Raw genomic sequence first — 20,411 nt, forward strand, 5'->3', positions numbered from 1 at the left:
CATACAGCCTACCTTGATCTGGCCAAAGCCTTTGATACCATTCCCTGCTCAGGAATCATAGAAAAACTCACTAAGCTAGGCATCAACCCCTATGTCACTAGGTGGATTGCAAACTTGTTCACAGATAGCTACTTTCACACTGTGGGTTCTGACTCCAAGTCAGACTGCCAACCAGTCATGAGTGGAGTCCCACAGGGTTTGGTCTTGGGTTGTCTCCTGTTGGTATCTACTTCTCTGAAGTTCAGGCTAACATGAAGGGACTCTGGCTGACAAAGTTTATTATTAATTGCAAGTTGGGAGCTATTGTTAACTCCAAGTGATGTTGACATCCTGCAGAAAGGCCTCATTGAGACCAACGACTGGTGTCACAACCATGGCCTTAAGCTAAATGCAAAAAAAAATGTGTCATCATCCCCTTTTAGAAAAACTCAGTTCCCATGAATTACCACATCGATGGTAGTCCACTGAACACAGAAGGCGTTATAAGAGATCTGAGAACACAGGTTGACAGCAACCTCTCTTTTGACCACCACATTGCCACTGTAGTCAGAAAGCACATCTCATTACGAAGGGTTTTGCATCCAGGAAGAAAGGGCATCGTCTCCCTCTTCTCTTCCCTTATTAGGCCAATCATCAAGTACAATGCCCCATTTGGCATGTACCTTACTAGACACCTGCAACTGGAGAGGCTGCAAAATTACCTCACAAAAATGATCCTAGACCTTAAGCAGTTGTCCTATATGGACAGATTCATAAACCTTCCAACTATTCTCTGTTTCATACTGCCTACTTAGAGGCGGATCTCTGCTTGACTTACAAAGCAATGTCTGACCCAGCTCTGTTAGAATGCTACATCTAAAGAAATCCCAATCCCTCCACACCACACGCTCCAGAGACCTCAACCTCATTACCACAATCAACAGAATATGCTGGTGGGATAGGTTCATAACCCAGACACTGGCCATGCTATGGAATAGACTTCACATACATGTCAAACAGAGCACCTCAATGGCCCTCTTCAAAATAAATCTTGATGAGTGGATGGGAAATAGAAAATTCACCCTGGGGATCACTCCAGTGGCTCTACTCGACAGAGATACTAGGAACTAATGTCAGGTGACATGAAGCCAGGGTAATCCTATGAACTAGGCTTGTAAGGGCTCCAGGGCCATCCGCCTAGTACCCACGTATGAACCTATGAACATTTACTAATTAGAGCAGCAAGACAGATGTGGTGAGTGGATCTTGATGTTGTCAGGTCAAAGACAAAATACAGAATGCTCTAAGACTTCCCAAATTAATATCTGAAATATTACTGGTGGGATAGCTTGCAGAATTACATAATTTCTTGTCATCTGACTATCCCAGGTAAAATCCCTGCTGCTGAAAGCTAGTAGTATTTAGCATCCACCTGTGAAAATATAGACCTCAGATATTTTGGCAAATGAAGAAAGTCGTAAAATAATTTACACTCCTCCACATTTAAAGACAATACAGAAAACTTCTCTAGTACAGACATTGTCTCCTGCTGCACTGAAACTGAAAGATAACATCTTTTTTTATGGTCCAGCCATAAAGTAATTTAATTTCAACTGTTTTTCTGAAGTTTTGCCAGTTCCTGTGCTCAAGTTTCCCCTGTTAAAATATATAAATTTAAAAGTTATAATAGTGTATATACATTTCTATTCTTTTCCAGTGGGGTACACTGTTGGATATATTTCAAACAGCAATTTAAAATACCTCTTCAGCACATATCTGTACAAACCATCTTATAGGACATACAGCTCTAATACATCTGTAGAACAGACATCTTATATGAATCATGTTGATATTCACAAATGACAGTTATTTACAAAATCCCAGATACCTGGGCTGGCAGTATCTCCTTCTGTGACAGAGACCAATAGATATCCTTAAATCCAGGTCTCCTCTTCTCCCTCCCTGCTCCAATGTAGTCACTACAGAACTACAGACCCTTCGGTCTTTGTTTGGGAAGCAATTTCAGAAGAGATAAATCTGCAAGGTGTATGAGACACCAAGACAGATGCAAGCGCACAAATATAAAGAAGATGCTTGATTGATTAAGGCATTCAACTCTCTGAATCATATTTGGTCCTCAGGACTTCTTCAGGTTGTTACAGACATGTGGTACATCAGCAAGCAAGGGAGAACCAGATCATACCCCTGTGCAGACTAGCCATGTTAGCTTGATGTAGAGCTTCACAGCACAGTCTCCGGCTACAGACATCCTGCATTCCAGAGTAAAATTTTGTGGCAGACAAGCTGAGCAAGACTAGGCAGACCCTCACAAATGGAAACTAGATTGGAGGTCTTCCAATATTTGATTCATCTCTTGGAAGTTCCTCAGGTAGAACTGTGACTCCTTTTTGAACAACCAGCTAGCAAGATTGTGCTCCAGGATTAGATGCAAGAAGGCCTGGAAGACGGATCTCTTTTCCTTGGACAGGAATGTTTCTGTATGCTTTTCCACCCTTTCTCCTAATATACATGATCATTGTGGTGACTCCTTTCTATCCCAGGCAAACATGTTTCTCCCTTCTTTTGGGAATGGCAAAGAACAATTACCATAAACGTTCTCACAGACTGGATCTACTCAAACAAGAACAGTGGTGTTTGATACACCCCAACAACAATCAATGTCAGTTGACTGCCTGGATGGTAAGGTCTTTATTTCCTTTAAGCACCAGTTTACTGAGGATGTGCAGCAGGTACTAATATAATCTAGAAAGCCTGCTACTAGAAAAATCATATATTAGCAAATGGAAAAGGTTTTTTAGCTGGTGCCAACAACATAACCAGCCTCATTCAGGGTTAGTTCCCTGGTTTTACAATATTTGTATGAATTACTATACTATAGCCATTCTTACTCCTCCACCAAGATTAATTTATTGGCCATTTTAGCATGTCTGCCCACGGATCCTCCTGTTTCAATGCATGTTCATGTCAAAATGTTTTTGAATGGGTTTTTGCATAAGAGGCCTCCAAGAAAACTGGTGGCCCATCTTTGGGGTCTTAATTTTGTATCGAAGCTAACACTTGCTCCATTTGAACCAGCTAGCCTGGGTAACTTGAGGGTCTTGGCACTGAAAACAGTTTTACTGATTGCTCTGACCTCTGCAAAAAGAGTATCTTTGTTATTTTTGTGTGTAATAGAAGTCAACCCTGTCTAATTTTCCTCAGGGAAAAGGTTTGTTTGAGAACTAATCCTTCTTTTATGCCTAAATTGTTATCAGAGTTTACTTTAAGCCAGAATATCTGTCTCCGTGTTTTCTTTCCCGAACCTAAAAATAAGGGAGAAAGGGTACACCATACCTTGGATCTCTACATACAACTGCGGTACTATCATGATAGAACTAAATCTTTCAGATTTTCAGATCCATTGTTCATTTCATATTAAGAAGGAAGGGACAACTCGTGTCAAAATTGATTATGTCCACATGGTTGTCTAAGGCTATTACGTTCTGCTCTGCTCACCAAAACAAAACTATTCCAGGCAGGGTCAAGGCCCACTCTCCCAGGGTCATCATTTCATCTGTGACTTTTTGGAAAGAGTTGGATTCTAGAAGTATTCTAGATGCCTCAGCTGGGTCCTCTCTACATTCTTTTACAAAGCTTAATAAACTTGGATGTCTTCTCCAAGTCTTGATCAGGCTTTTCAAAGACCATTTTGTAGGGGCTCCTAGGTTGTTCTTCCAACTTCCAAATGTAGTAAGCTAGAGTAATCTACCTTTATAGCTAAGGATACTGCAGCAGTGATCAATATGATGAGCATAGTATAGCTGGGTAAGTGAACTTACCTTAACAGTACATGTTTGTAGCTGCTCCCTGTCATCTTTCTTGTTTTTTTGGTGCATTAGTTATGCCAGAATGTAGTTATTTTTATTCTTCATAGCATTGTCCTTTCAGGGCTTGGCCTTCCTCTCTCTGGTGTCAGGAAAACTCTGAAGGGCTTGGTGCCAAAACCTGTGTTTTAGTCAGCTCAGCTCGAGCTGCCTGACAGTTTGGACACATGGAAGGTGGCCTGAAGCTTTGGACGCTGCCCAGCTATTATATACTTGGCATGATAACTAACATTATATCCTGCCAAGGATATAACATCCATATAGCTAAGGCTACTGCAGCAGTGATCATTCAAACATCTACTATTGTGATAAGTTTACTTAGACAACTGTACTTTTCTCTTGCCATCAAAATGATGATGAATTTATTTTATAGAGTATAAAGTATATAACATATATTGGATAATTAACATCTACAGCATAAGCTGGATCTGGTCTGCCAATATTTTTGTATCAGTGTTCAGATGTAAAGTGTTTTAAAAAAGTCAATGATTGCACTACTCTGTTGGAAAATATTGCTACATTCACAGCATTTACATAAAGTTTTACTGGGAGCATATAGTACATAATGCATATATACATGAAAATGATCTTGAAAACTGCTCAAGAACAATGCATATCAGAACAATCAGATTTAGCATGTATGCAGGGTACAGACCTGGCTCAAATTAAAGGAGGCATATGCATTAATGCATAAACTATTTCCCCATTCCTACCTTCACCATAGTTTTGGCTGTAAGTACTGATATACACAAAATGCCTTTCTGATATACTTTAGGGAAAAGGAAAAAAGGGAGAAGAGGTTGGAGTAGTCAGATAAAAGTTTCTCTTTTAGTATTACTTTCTGTTTATTCTTTGTATAATGAGACTGCTTTGTGCTGGAACATGCATTTACGTTTAAAATCTTTTCTTTTTTACTTGTAGTATCTCATAATATTTTATGAATATTTTTCAGCCAAAGACAGGCTTATTCGTGCAGTTTGGATGGCACAGTTATCATCTGGGATGTCAGCACTCTTAAAGTCAAGCACCATTTTCAAGTGCCTTGCAAAAAGATGTCTTCTTTCAAGCTCTACAACAACATGCTTTGGTGCTGTAAGTAGCGATGGCTTTAAATGTATCCCTTCACTTTGACACAGGCTCTGCCAAATACTCAGTGGTCGCAAGGGAGATTGAGGGAATCAAACATGGGTCTCTACTGGATGAAACAGCCTTAATCATCTTCTTTTGGCTTTTCCCGGTTAGGGGTCGCCACAGCAGATCACCTGTTCGCTCTTGATTGGCAGCAGAGTTTTACGGTGTCTAGTTGCCAGCCCGCGCCCAGCCTTCCATGGAAGCACACACACGCACTCATGCCTAGGGCCAGTTTAGAGTGTCCAATCCACCTACAACATGCCTTTGGGATGTTGGAAGAAACCGGATCTCCCGGAGGAAACTCACACGACCACAGGGAGGACATGCAGACTCCGCACAGAAGGCACCCCAACCGAGAATCAAACTGGAGAACCTCTTGCTGTGAGGCGACAATGCTAAACACTGCATCACCGTGGCCGCCCTTCTTATAGCCGCAATCTTTTGCATTAAAGTGACATTGATCACTACAGACTGTTGGAATTAGCTGTAGTAAGTCATTCATTTATTCAAACAGTTTAATTAAGTAAGCACAAGTATTTCCAGTGTTCTGATATATGAGGTTTGAAATTTATAGCTAGCCAGAACCTGCCCTTAATGTGATGAAACGTTTTGTTAAAAGTGCGACACTACAATTTTTATGCTTTTAGTCTGAATGCAGTTTTCTGAAGGGGATATCTTCTACATCATTTTTTCATAGCAGTAACTTTCACTGCGGAACACAAGTTCAAACGATGCTGACCAACTGGTGACTAGATCACACATTTAAAATCTTCTGTACTGCACCTGGTGTGATTTTTGAAAGAATTACTTCATTTTTACACACGAGGAGCTTTAATTACAGAAGCAAATCCAAATAAATATGCAGATCTTAGTCTATTTGTTTTAGTGAAGAATATATACACGTGTTGGCAGAAAGCTGTCTGAACCTATCTTGAAATTCTGGTGATGAGTGATAGTTTTCAGGGAATTCCATCCATACCTGATGTACAATATTGTTTAATGTTCATGGCTGCTTCTTGCAGATTGATGTTCGATGTCAGTGTGTGTACTAAAGACTCATTGACTGCAGTACATATATAGAACTGCCCTAATACACAAATAGACGTGTTATCCATTTACCTTGATTAAATTATAACATTCATCCAAAACCAGGTGAAATGCATTAAAAAATAAACTATTATACAATGACTGGCTTGTAACATCGTAAAACGAGCATGTTGATTGGCCAGCCCAACCAGCATGCCCATTGAGAATATACAACGGTAAAAGGTCCGGTCGCCCAGACTTTTTTCCGTTGATATATTCTTTAAGGGTTACAAAAAAAAAAAAAAAAAGCATAGCAATGGAGATCTTCTTTTCTCCGTTACTTTCCTGAGCACTGATGTACTGGGTATGCATGGGAACGCAAGTTCCAAACGCATGCACAATACATCAGCAATGGCAAAGCGGAGCTGTCCAGCAGAGGAAGGACAGCACGGCGCCGTTATACAAGGACATTTAAGAAAAGCATTTTTCTTAAATAATGTCATTGTATAATAGTTTTGCCCTCGTGACCAAACCACACCACCCGTGGGTAAATTCAGCATTACCCACACCCAGGCGTGGGTTATTGCTTAAATAATCTACCAGTTGTAACACACAAAAAAACAAGGGTCTCCGAGGTGAAATATTCACACTATTAAATAAATGTGCTTTCATTCTAGTAATGACGACTTCATCAAAATAAGAAATAACTTGGAACATTTTTTTTATTTTATATATAGATATATATATATATATATATATATATATATATGTGTGTGTGTGTATTCACACGAATACTAACTAACAAGTACCCACTGGTTATCCATTTAAACAATCAGCCTTGAAAACAATCCATTCTCCGTAACTTAACCTTTTTTCTACAGTGCATCAGTAAATTAACTTCATATATCACTGTTAAAAACATGTATAAAAATTATTTGATAAAAAGCGATCTTTGCTAAGTTGTATATTTATTAATATTTATTCTGTTAGATGTCTAGTGGTAGAGCTTTTTGTTAGTTTCTTAATTAATAAAATTTGATTAGTTGGTTAGTGTTAATAAGCTGAACTTGGACTGTAATTTGCCTCTAGCTTTTTAGTTTCAGTTTTAGGTAGCACAGTCTCTGATTACATTATGGTATTAAGGGGCACTTGGCTAAAGGAAAGATTTTAATGCTTTTATAGTCGTTAACAGAACCACCCTCTAACTACTCCCTTGCTCCAAACAACCTGATTATATATAAATAAGGAATGTTTTTGATGCTTTTCAATATACTCCTCAACTAGGCTCGCTTGTTTGGATGTTTCAATAAAGGATATTCCATATTTAACTCAACAGTGGACTACCTACTAGTTTATATTTGATTCTTTTGTAGCAGGTATTTTACAGTTCGTTCACTTAATAAAAACTGAACTGTAAAATATAAGTGCATAACAATTTAGGGAGTGAACATAACCAAGCTGTGGACCACCACCTGAATAAGTAGATCAGAAGACAGAGCTTATATTGTCTTCAGGAAAACTGTGAAGGTCTGGCAGTGAACCTTGAATGACAAGATTACCTTATCACGGTTCTTGTAGGTCTTGGCTGATGGTGTATGCTGAAGTGCAGCTTTCTCCTAAAACCTTATCCACTCATTCTGGGGGCAGGGAGACCGCCTAGACTCACTACAGTAAGTAGCGCATGAGACCTCCCAGTTCTGAGTTGCATAAGGGGTGAGTTTCTTATTTAAGAGGTTGCACATGCTCAGAAGTGTACATGCACCTCAAGACGACATCAGTTGTGGAGCTGGCAAGATTGCAGTGAGAGGGCAAGAATTAGGGCATACTCCCTGGCAGCAGTATGAGGCTGCACAATCTTTCTTGATCTACTCAGTCGTCCCGGACAACAGTTTAGTAGAGCCTGGTGGAGGTAGACTTGGTGCATAGGGAAAGGAGCCCACTGTGGGAAAGGGAAAAAATTCTCAGCCACTGGATACAGCAGATTTTTCCAAATGTGAGTGATCCACAGATGGGTGCCTTTTTCATCCTGGCTGTGCTTAGTCTGCCTGAACCAATGGCAGTAGAGGATAAATGCAGTCCATCTTCCCAGTGAAGATGCCTTTGCATGCACATTTTCCTTTTCAGCCCATCTTCTGACAATGCTCAGAGTGGATATGCTGTCTGATCTGATCTCCCTTTACTGACTCATCAGGAATTAGATTTTGATACTTCACTCCATGGATTGTTAATGTCCAACATGAATGAGAATCCTCTCTCCCTTCAAGCAGCTCCAGAATCTGACACTGAATTTAAGGCTGTGACTACTTTAGGTGTTTCTGTCGTTCAGCTCAGTTTTTCCTGAAGTCCTGAAATAGTGTTGGCTGTCAGGAATGCTTTCAGTTGCAGCTCAAGCTCCAGAGGAAGGACATAGCTAACAGACTGTCCTGAGCATCAGGTATGTGTTCTTGCTTGAGAGGACTGTATTTGTATAGCAGTTTGTGGTAGCTGGGAAATTACAGGTTATACGGGTGAAGCTCGTCTGCTCAGAATAAGACAAACAGTTGTGGGTTCGGTTCAAGCAGCTTTATTATACACAAACATCAGGATTAAGGTTTAGTAAATTAAACTTAAATAAACTTATAAACAGACTGACTACTACACTCGTACATGTTAACACTCTGACTGTTCTCTCAAAATGGCACTGCTGTCTGCACATACTGTATTTATATGCACGTGCCTACATCTGGAAAAACTTCTTAAAGTTACAACAGACGCTCTGTTCTTCAACCTCCCTCTGAGAAATAGGTCATACACTAAAATGACACCATTTATTGACATGCAATTTATACAGAAATGATCCTAGGATATGCGGTTATACAAAACTAATTCTTTGACATGCAGCCATACAAAATTAAACTAAAAACATAAAACAATCATGTCCAGGTTGCTATGAATTTTACACTAGGTCTAGAAATACAACCTGATCTTGTAACATAAAAATCAGAATTGGATATAACAAGGGGGACTGTCTTTAAGGAATGTTTATGATTAGGGACATTGGGACATCATCAGGAATGGAAATAGGTACTGAGACATGTTCTTCAATATGAACATTGTCTGGGTTGGTCTGAGATCTAGAGTCTGTATTACAAGTTCAATGCTGCGATATCTATTCAGACACCAGAAGAAAATGCCTGCAGTTTCTCCTGTATTCTATACCCTCAGATTCCACTAAATAAGATCTCAGCTAGGCACATATACCTTTCACTTGACCAAATCGATCACAGCCTTTCTCTGATTGCACCCTCACCGTCTCTCCTTCATTCAACGGATGAAGAAATCTGCTTGTTTTATCATAGCTGGACTTTTGAAAGAAATGCTTCTTAAATAGTTAGGCTTTTGATTGCTCTGTTTTTAGCATTAGGCACCAATAAACTAGAACTGATAGGCAAGGTTGTTGGTTTGCCTAGATAGAAGTTTCTGAGCAGATGAGCCAAGTAGGTTGTCACGGGTATATTTCTGAGATTAAGTAAATTCAAGAAGATATCGGTATTGTCACACTTTGACCTCTCTGGTAATTACTTTGCACTCTGTACTGCACGTTCAGCCAGGCCATTTGACTGTGGATATTCCGGAGTGCTAGTAATATGGATAAAGTCCCACTCTTTTGCAAATTTCTGAAATAATTGACTGGTAAACCAGGTATCGTTGTCAGAAATAACTTTGTGTGGACTACCATGGACTGAGAAATGACGTTTCAACTTTGTAATAACACTGTTAGATGTTAGTTAGGTAGCAAATTGATCTCAAACCAGTTCGAGTAAGAGCCTACCAACACTAAGTAATACTGATTGTTCCACTCAAGTATGTAAGTGGCTACTGTTGACCAAGGTAATTCAGGAATCTGGCTTAGCTGAAGCGGCTCTTTTTGCAAATGTGATTTAGTAATAGTGCATACTGAACATGATGAAAGCACTTTTGACATAAATGGCCAAAATACTAGTCCTATCACCCTTCTTTTGGTAGCTTCGGATCCTGGGTGGCCACAATGCAAAATCTGAATGTATTCATGTTGTAAGAAGTTGAAATAATAGCTTTAGGGCCTTTGAAAATAATACCGTCTTCCATCAGCATCTCATATCTATATGGAAAATAAGGTTGTACTTCTGGCATTACACAAGATTGCTTTGATGGCCATCCAACACTGATGAAGTGGTTGAGCTTCTGCAAAACTGGATCAGTCTTTCTATGATGTGTCAGCTCATCAAGTCTTGTGGTAGAAAAGTTACACACACCCATGAGAAAGTGAAAATTCTCTGCATCAAGCTGTTCTCTGGTATTTCTGGGCAATCTGGATAAGGTATCAGCTATATAAAGAAGTTTGCCTTTTGTATAGACCATTTTGAAGCTATGTTTTTGTAATTTGAGCATCATTTTTTTGTCATCTTGCTGGAGCGGTATGCATAGGTTTCTTTAAAATAGTGACTAGAGGTTGGATGTTCAATTTCAATCTGGATATCTCGGCTATAAATATAATCATGGAACTTGGAACATGCAAACACACTTCGAACATGTGAACACAATTGCCAAAAGTTCCTTCTCAATTTGAGCATACTGCATTTCAGTTTGGGTAAGAGTTCTAGACGCATAGGCAACTGGTCTGCCTTCTTGAATAAATGCAGCAAGCTCAAACTTTGAAGCATCACAGGAAAGAATTACTGGTTTGTGGACATCATAGTACCTCCGTGTAGGTGGATTGGCAGTTTGCTGTGTGAGGTTATCAAATGCTCTCTGGTGCTGTTCCAACCATGACCAGTCAACATTTTTGTGCGTCAGCTCGTTTAAAGGTGTTAACTCACTAAAGGCAGATATAAACTTGTCCAAATAATTAACCATACCAAGGAAACCCTGTAGGGCTTGGACATGGTCTGGAGCTGGCATCTCAAGAATGGCTGCTTGTTTGGATGGGCCTGGTTGTAAGCCTGTACTGGTAAATAAATGACATGCATAAGTAATGTCTGGTAGCTAGAATCTGCATTTCAGAGGATTGAGCTTCAAGTTCACTTCATGCTCTCTGTCCAGAACTTTCCTGAGGTTTCTGTCATGTTCTGCTTCTCAATTACCTCCAACTAGTAAATCATCCATTATTATAGCACATGGATAACCCAAAACAATTTGCTCCACTGCATGCTGAAAGACTTCACTGGCAGAATTTATTCTAAAAGGCATTCTGAGAAATCTGTATCTACCAAATGAAGTACTGAATGCAGTCAGTAGTGAAGATTTCCGATCAAGCATCACTTGCAAAAATGAATTCATTGCATCCAAGACAGAAAAAACAGTGGCACTTGGCATGGGGGGAGGCATCCTCCTCAACTGTATGCATAGGATTATAAGGTCTCCTTTAATGCCTTGTTCAAGTCTGTTGGGTCAATGCATATTCTGATTTCATCCAAGCCTTTCTTATGAGCAACTGCCATGGAAGACACCCTCTGAGTTGGTTTTGTGATTGGACAAATCACACCTGCACCATCTTATCTAACTGGACCTTGACTTTGTCCTGCATGACTGTTGGAACTATCCTTGTTGGTCTGACCACTGGACTGTCCTCTGGGTCTCCTTTCGTGGAGTACGCAACTGTAAGTTTGCCTAGCTTGTTGTTGAAAACATCAGCATACTCTGAGAAAATAGCACCAGTGAAGCTGGAACTAGGGGAAGTGCGTACTGCCTCTGAGACCTAATTATGACTGCAAAGGTGGTCTGACTACATAGAATTGCAAGCTGTAACTGTTCCCAGCTGAATAGCATGAAAGCACTACTGAGTCTTCGGTTTGAATCTCTTCACCTCCATAAGTAACAAGCTTAACACAATTAGCTAAATTAAGTTGTTCACATGCTCTTACTCTTGCAAATGTTTATGCTAACATAACATTGCACTTTGAATCAGTGTCTACTTTGAGATTCGTGGGTTTACCATTGATCAGGACAGTACAAAACCCTTTGTTCTTTGCCAACAAATCTACTGCATCAGCCTTTTCACCAACCACTGATGTACCATCTACACAAAGTAGGGTTGCAATTTTCTACATGATCAACTTGCTTTTTTGAGTGAACTTTCTTAACTGAATGAAGCTTTCTTGACTTACTAAGCTTTTGAAAGTGGTTCCATTTTTTACACTTGTAGCATTGCTGACCAAATGCTAAACATTTCTCTGTCGTAGACTCATGACTGACACCACAATGATGACAGTTAACAATAAAACTTGTTGGGTTTTGCTGACTCACCCTTATACTGCACTGAGCATGTCTACTTTGCTGAGCTAGTCTTAGAACTTGCTGGAAAGTTACGGGCTCTCCCTGGAAAACCTGCAGGGGCTGCATCTGTCATGTACTTAGGCCTGTTTCTGCTAGCCACATGCTGCATGCTGTCTAAGCTTGCTCTAGATGCAGCTGAAACCATGCTCTTATCACTTGCAAGCATATTCATGTGCCTTTCTGTGAGCTCATGGATTTGACAAATCTCTGTAGCTTTGCTCAATGTTAAATCACTGTCACAAAGCAGAATCTTTCTCACTGCAGCATTACTAAAACCATACAAAAGCCTGTCCTTTATCAACTCATCTTTCAAATCACTAAATCTGCAAGTTTTACCTTTATTTCTCAAGTCAGTGATATAAGCTGCAAATGTTTATCCTGGCTTTTGGTCTCTTGTATAAAATAGGTGTCTCTGTAGCATTTGTCTGGGGGTTACACATTTCTCTAAATTTACGTTTTAAGCACTCAGAGTTCTCTCTTGATTAAGCCGGTACAACAATATGGGGGTTTCCCCCCTCTCCTCCATATACTGCTGGCATATACACAAATGAATGCTGTCTTTCAATGGCTTCTGACCCCACTAAGTTAAGCAAAATAAATGCCCTTGTATGTGCATCTTTGTCACAAAAAGCTGCTTGTATGAATATGTTGTATTCCTGTGTGACGCCTCTGCACTGGCCCAGTAATCAAGGAGCCTCAATCCTCGGCACTAGCACCAGTGAGGGACGTGCACATTGGGAGTATAACAAGTACACACATAGTAAAGTACAGTTTCCCTTAAGAGCACACAGATATCACAGTCAGTCTGGGGCTGATTTCTCCCTCTCTGTCCAGATCCCCATTAAGACTTCCCACTGGCACAGCTATAGGGTTAAGATCTCAGCCGAGTGGTCAAGCCAAAACCTTTAGCACCCTCTCTGTCCAACCACTGCTGTCCCTGCCCAAGTAGCTGGCACACACACAGATTTGATTCTTATAAAAACAAACACAGACAACTCCTGGGGAAGGCTGGCACAGGTTTACTAGCTATGCCCCTTTCTGCCCAGATTATAAGGTAATCACTGCCACCAACCAATCACTTCCACCAACCAGCTCTTTATCAGCTACTGTAAGACCCTTCCCAAAGGGTGACCAATTCTACTGTGCAATGTTACTATTATCCAAATGGGAAGTGTGACCAAACTTTTAAGGCTATTTAGGAGTGGCCTATACAGTGCCACCAGATACATATGCAAGTACGCTAAGAGCTTAAATAACTCTAAACAAACCAGCCACAATTAAAAGATTTAAATGTATTTAATAATAAATAACAGAATAATACAATACACAATAACTCAACACAGTAACAGAGTTTAGAATCACAGGAAATGTTTTAAAACAACATTGCAGGATGATCTCACATAAATACAGAAAACATCTAGACTAATCTTACTATTTTCCTATCTACATCTAAGAGAAATACTGTAATCTATTACTTACTATTGTAAATACAAGTGCTGAATGGATGTTTCTAGGTCCAGAGACAAATACAAAATACACCGACTCACTCTCTGAAATAGTTCTTAAGTTACTATCAAGCATTTCTGCTGGGCCATCTCAGGTTACATCATTCTTGTCACTTCTTGCCTTTAATTTCCAGGGCAACAGAAACCTAAAAGTTAGCACCTCAGTGTCAAGAATATAGAAGCTGACACGTCTCTTAGAAGCTTGCCTGGAAGTGGAAGTTGTAAAATAGTTACACACTTTTATGTTTGAAACCTGTAATTGCTTCCAGACAATAGAAATAATTTCTAGCTTTTCTTAGAGTTTTGCAAATTAACTCTGTTCTTTTCCAGTAGGGTACACTGTGGTTACATTCTTGAAGCTCAGCACATAACAGTTTTCTTACATTTTTTGGACAAGCATGTAAATCGTATTACTATTCACAAATGCCATAGAATTGTTTACAAACTTCTAGCTAGCTGGGCTGACTGTCACATTTTTATACAAATCATATTAATACTTTCAAGTGACATATAATTATTTACAAACTTTCAGCTAGCTTGCCTGGCAGCATCTCAGTTTATCACATCCTGGTCAAATACTCTCCAATTCTCTGCAATATTACGCTTAAACACAAAAGTGGACTGGGTCTGTGAAATGCCTCTGCCATATCAACGCACAGTAGTGAAGGTGCTTGAAATTATGTATGAACACCACACACACATATATATGCCAGAAATTTATACCAGAACTTGTAACTATGCCCAATAGCACAACACTCTTTGAAACAACTCCACTTTGCTAAATAAGTCTCTAGCATGAGAACACTTTACAATCTCTGTACTTTGCAAAACCACCCTTTATCAATGTAAGAAACACTTTGAAATGCCGGCACTCTGTGAATAAATGTACACAGCACAAGAAACTTTTCGAAATGGCTGTACTTTGACTGCACTTTGCAAAATAACTGTACTTAACACACAGTAAACTCTTTGAAGTAATTGCACTGTAACAAAGCACTCACTGCAAACACTTTGCACACTCTGAGATACTTCAAACAGCTCTTGTTATGCTTTGAATGGCTTTGGTCAATGCAAAATAGTATCTCTTGCCAAAATACGGTCGTTTACTAAAAATATGCAGTTGCCTTGCTTTTCTAAGCTTATTTTGCCCTTTTATTGTACTCGTTATGCCCATTTTCCTGTTTTGCTCATACTTTTCTTGCTCTTGTTTTACATTAAACATGCTTGATATGCAAATCAGAGGTAACTCTGAACCCCATATAAGTATGTCTGATAATGTTATCAAATATCATGATTTTGAACTCTTTGTTTAACAATGCACTTTGTGCCTTTCATTTGATTAATACGTTTTGTGCTACTAGTTTGATTAATAATGCGTTTTGTGCTTTACGAATGTTCTGTATTGTTTTCTTTGAAAAATAAGTCATTTGTGCATGTTCTGGTTAACTGAAGTTAGTTTCTGGCCTTTTTTAATCTGAGCGCTGTATTACCCGACCTGCTCAATACACCCTCACCTTCAACTTCGCACCTCATCTCATGTCTTGAAGAAGTTGCACTCTCACTCCCAGTTCTGACCCTATGTTGCTCGTCCAGTCAGGATAAAACAGATGAACAATTGTGGGTTCGGTCAGCTTTATTATACACAAACACATCAGGATTAAAGCTTAGTAACTTAAACTTAAATAAACTTATAAACAGACTTGACTACTACACTCGTATGTGTTAACACTCTGACTGTTCTGTCAAAATGGTACCGCTGCCTGCACATGCTCACTATTTATATGCACGTGCCTACACTTGGAAATGCTGTTACAACACATGCTGTGTTCTACAGGTAGGAAGCTTAGTCACTAGGCAGGAGAGGTCAGTAGTGAGACAGGAGCAAGAGCAGTACGATTGATAGGGTGGCAGTAAAGGCTATGAGAAACAAAAAAATAAATAGTATATTTAAACAAGGGAGTCAGGCTAGGGAGAATGCATGGTCAGAATAAGCACACAGAGATATAAGGTCCATTAATGATAAGGCCCTATTGCAATACCTTTCAAGAAGTGGAAATTTTTCCTCAAAAAAAACAGTTGCAAAAGAATATAAGGACAATTACCTAATGATTAAAGCTTAAGCTAATGACTATAGACCAGAATTCTCAGAGATGTTCAAGAGGAATACTGAATAACTGAGCAGTACATAATAATAAAGCATAGTGGAAATTTAGCACAGAGGATTAAGGCTATTGGCTGCCTATAAGATGCATCTTGTAGACCTGGGTTGGGGTATTTCAGTCTCCATTTACTTGATGTGTTTGACTGTGACCAAGTCTCTTAACCAGCTAATCCACCCAGGTTGCTCATGAACAGAAGCACCTGCAGATTTATCCAGTTTAAAAAAACATAAGCTATACAATGCAATCTTAAATAGTAGTGCAGTCTGAAAAAAATAATTAAATTTGGAACTGAGTCTGGTAGGGAAAGTCAGGACTCTTAAAAAATTCCTAGTCAAGACTTTCAGTTTTGTTAATGGCATTGTTGCACAGTAAGATGAGTATAAGCTTAATAAACATGGTTATAAACTGTAAATACAACTTAGAGTCAACACAGCATGTACAAAACTAGAGGCTTAGGCCACCTGAGCATAAAAACACTTATTTGTACATGAAGACAGCAGTGGTAAGTATGCACATTGAGGCCGAGTTATTTGGTAAGCTGTTGTTGTCAGCCACATACAGTATTAGTGGAAGAAGAAAGGAGAACAGAGCTATTAGTGCAAACAGCTGCAGTTAGCAAATGACAAGTATAACAAAAAAAAATTAAAAAAAGGAAATAAACAGTCACAGAAAGGATAGATTTCAGTCAAGAAGGTTACAGGATTACAAACTTTGTTGGATTCAATATGCAGAACAAATACTTTAGAAACGTGGGACATGAGGTGTCGACTGCTGTCTACAGAACTGCATAATGTCCATACTTGGCACAGCTGCTGGAATTTCAGTCAAGCTGTCTGACAGATGGAGTAATGCAAGATCTGACTTTTTGGGTCTTATGCAATGGGCAGCTAGTAGGATTTTCTCTCCTATGTCCTGAAGCTTGTCTACCTTTTCTGTTTTGTTACTGTATTCAGGGGCACTCACCTTTTGGTGGTACATGTTATGGCAACATGCATTGGTGGACAGTTCGCTCAGTTTTCATGCCACTTATTTTGTTTGGATCACATGGAAAAGCTCAGTGCGTAAAACTTTATCAAAGTTAACCTTCGGGTGTCAGATCATAAGCCAGGATCCGTACTGTCATTTTCTGTTTTATCTGGGTAATGAACACATAGTTAAGCACTTTAACCCAGCTAACTGGAGAATGGAAAAGGCTAGACTCATAACTGACTTCACTCAGGGTGGATATTAACTGAGGCTGCCCAGTAAAGAGATTAGCAGGAGGGTCCGTTCTGTTATTCTAGGCCAGTGTGCAACAGCATCAAGAGAGGGCAAAGCAATAAGAAGCTAAATGGTGGCTAAATCCTCCTCAAAGTATGTTTACCCCAAGGGCAGTCTCACATGCTGCAAGAGCATCCTAAACTGTTGGAGCTGAGCTTATGCCTTTCATCAGCTAAATAATCATTTGAGAGGTGAATCCCAGCAACCACTTTAGGGAGTGTATCCCAAGATGTCAGCACTGCTTCTCTTCAGTCATGTGGCCAGAACATACCAAATGGTGGACCAGAATTTGAGGTTTGGTCCCCTAAGTCCAGTGGCACAGATTCAGTAATTGTAGTCTAGACCTAGGACCGTTTTCACCATTTCTCCACCAAAAGACCAGAAAACAGACCCACAAGTTGGATGTGCATCACCTGTTTGACATTTGCTGGGCCTTCCGTAAGTCATTGGAAGGCGCTTTAAGTACCATTAATAAGAAAGAGCACAACAGTACTGTGTTAACAGAATGTAGACAACAGACAATATATGTATTAGTTTTAAAACCTACAAGGGGCATTTAGATGCATTAGACATAGAGGGATTAGCAGATTGGTTCTGTGTTCAGTTAGGGCAGACAAAAATTTGTTACTTTGGACATGTAACTTTCCAGAGGTGATAAGCAGTGCAGTGATAAATAGATATTTAGAATATGCCATGACCTATTACTGCAAGGGCACTGAGGAAGGCAATAGGATTGTTAAATTACTGTTGAAGTTTTATTCTAAATTTTACTGAGTTAGCAGAGCCCAGCAACTAAACTGGAAAGTCCAGGACTTTATGAAAAGATCACATGGATATCAGATCAAGAGCAGGTATGTTACATTAAACGTATTGTCAAATACATCAACTGTGGAATTAACTGACTATTCTGTACAGGGTTTGTTTGTATTTACACATTGATGAGTTTTACAGTGAAGTAGTCACCAAGAATTACAATGGCAATTTTCATCACAGGACCTACTATTCAGCAAAAACAGAATCCAGTAACAAGGGATGCATCAGCATATTTGAAGGTACTGGGTTGAGCATATTGGCCTATGTAAGATAGGGAGCATGTCAATATTTTAGGAGTCACAATTCTACACACTTGTCTTAGCTTTGATGAAATTGCTGAAAATTCTTGAAAAACAATTTAGCTGAAACTCCAGTGATAACTAAGTGGGAGGGGGCATGTTTAATATCTGGAAGATAACTCGGTAAACTTGTGCAAGACAGATGGAAAAAATCCAGCCGTCGCTATTCTGAGGAAACCGGGAGAACATTCATGCCAAAGGTAAAAAAAAGAGAAAGTGCAGATGCTTGTCAGAACTGAAACTTTACTAAATTCTCGTATGCATAGTTTATGGAAGGCTTTTGGACTTGTGAGGCAGATCGGTGACATATGGGTGGTGGTCGACATGGGTTAACCCAGTCAGCAAGACATGAAATGAATGAAAATAAAAATGTTAACAGATCACATTTGGGGAACTGCTGCCTAGTGAGACACGTTGCTGCACAAGAGGCACGGTTAGTGACCCTAATAAGTAGTTTGAGAAGAAAGCAGGAAATGAGTGGATATTTTTCTTTTACAAGTAATAGATATGCATTTGATCTGAGTAATTGAAAGTAAAAGGTTACTTGACAGCAAGAGTGGGAGTGGTGAAACATCTTGCTGTAGTTCATACTTTAGCTGAAGTTGTTGTTGCTACATGAAGCATCTGTATTGTAATATCTGTTTCCATCAGAGAGGCAGGGGCTGGTTTGAGCAGGGAGACCAAAAATCAGATGTAGCTAAAAAGAAGCAGTAGAATATAAGTTGGTAAAGTATCTGTCTGCTGTTACTGGATGCAGAGGCTTTAGTATATTTGCATTAGGATGTAGATGATTAATCACAAAAGGTTTGTGAGAGAGGAGCCATACCAGATTCACTGTGGAGTTGGAGGATTTTGTCTGGGATTGTGACGGCACTGTTGTAAATATCTAGGCAGTTAACAGAACTGAGGTACTATTCTGGTCATGATGCCATATCACACCATCAGAAGTATGATGGTGTTTGGTGAGGAATAAGGAGAGGTATTGCTAACTGATGTCAGTGGTATATAATATGTGCCCACTGTAATTTTGGAAAATCTGTTCACATTCAGCTGTGATATAAAACAAGATTAAAGGGGCCTGAGAAAAGGTAGAGAGAGATTTTACTGGACGTCTCCCTAAAAATAACAGAAGCTTTGCTTAACCAAGACTATTCAGTTGTTACAGCTGCATGAATTCTCAGTAAAGAGATTGTGCTTTAGTCAGAAGTCCTTGAGCACTTAGCCTTAGATCAAGCTAGTCCTTACAGGGAGAATTTCTGAAGATTATGTAAACGTTTCTAGGCATCAAGCAAAAATTAAGTATATTTTATCATTCCAGAGTTCAGATGGTAGAACATAAGAATCAAACTATAAAGCAGGGAATACCATTACTAGGTGGATATTGGGAAGGGCTGAACTTTTTCCTTATCTGCCATCTTGATGAAAATAAGAGGTACCCAAATGATCCTGTTGGACTGACCTCTTGTGCTCTGAAGATAGTGAAAGCTGTGAAATTACTTTAGGGGATACACATATAGATGATAGAAATACACAGCTTTCCATGTGAAAGCAGTTTAAGGGTTTATAGCTAGCTAGGGATCTGCAGTAACTACTTAATCAGGACCAGAATGGTGGGATGCTACGCTGCTTCTCTGTCTCAGGTTCAGAGTCAGGTTTTGTTGAAAGGCTAACCACCCTCAGCCAGGATTATATCATAAATAAAGTCCTAAATAATTCAAAATAAATAACTGATGCCTAACTCATGGACTGAAACTCAATGCCAAAAATGCATTATTGTATCCTTTGGGAAGTCATCTACCCCAGGGAACTGCTACATTGACAATATGCCAGTTGACCCAGTACTTCAGGATTTGGGAACTTATATGGACAGTGACCTAACTTTTGACCAACATGTGTGTTGCTGTAAGGAGGTTTAGATCCCTAAATTGAGTATTTCTGATGCAGTTTGACTTGCTGATGTGCAGTAAATCCATCGGCAGTGGGTCAGAGGATGCCTTGTATGATAGACACAGGTCACCTCTTAGCAGTCTGTATGATACAGAGTATATCGACAGGGCT

At 39.5% G+C, this 20,411-nt stretch overlaps 1 protein-coding gene across 1 annotated transcript in view; it reads left to right on the top strand.

The window, feature by feature from the left end:
• Positions 1-20,411, top strand: part of LOC122798379 (DENN domain-containing protein 3-like) — a 1,373,701-nt gene that overhangs the window by 1,130,309 nt on the left and 222,981 nt on the right. The window contains exon 22 of the mRNA XM_044067263.1: positions 4,816-4,955. Within this exon, the coding sequence (XP_043923198.1) occupies positions 4,816-4,955 (140 nt within the window). The remainder of the gene's footprint in view (positions 1-4,815; positions 4,956-20,411) is intronic.

The sequence above is a fragment of the Protopterus annectens genome, chromosome 3.part1 (assembly GCF_019279795.1).
Source record: "Protopterus annectens isolate FY-2018-M chromosome 3.part1, PAN1.0, whole genome shotgun sequence".
In the NCBI taxonomy this organism is placed as follows: domain Eukaryota; kingdom Metazoa; phylum Chordata; order Ceratodontiformes; family Protopteridae; genus Protopterus; species Protopterus annectens.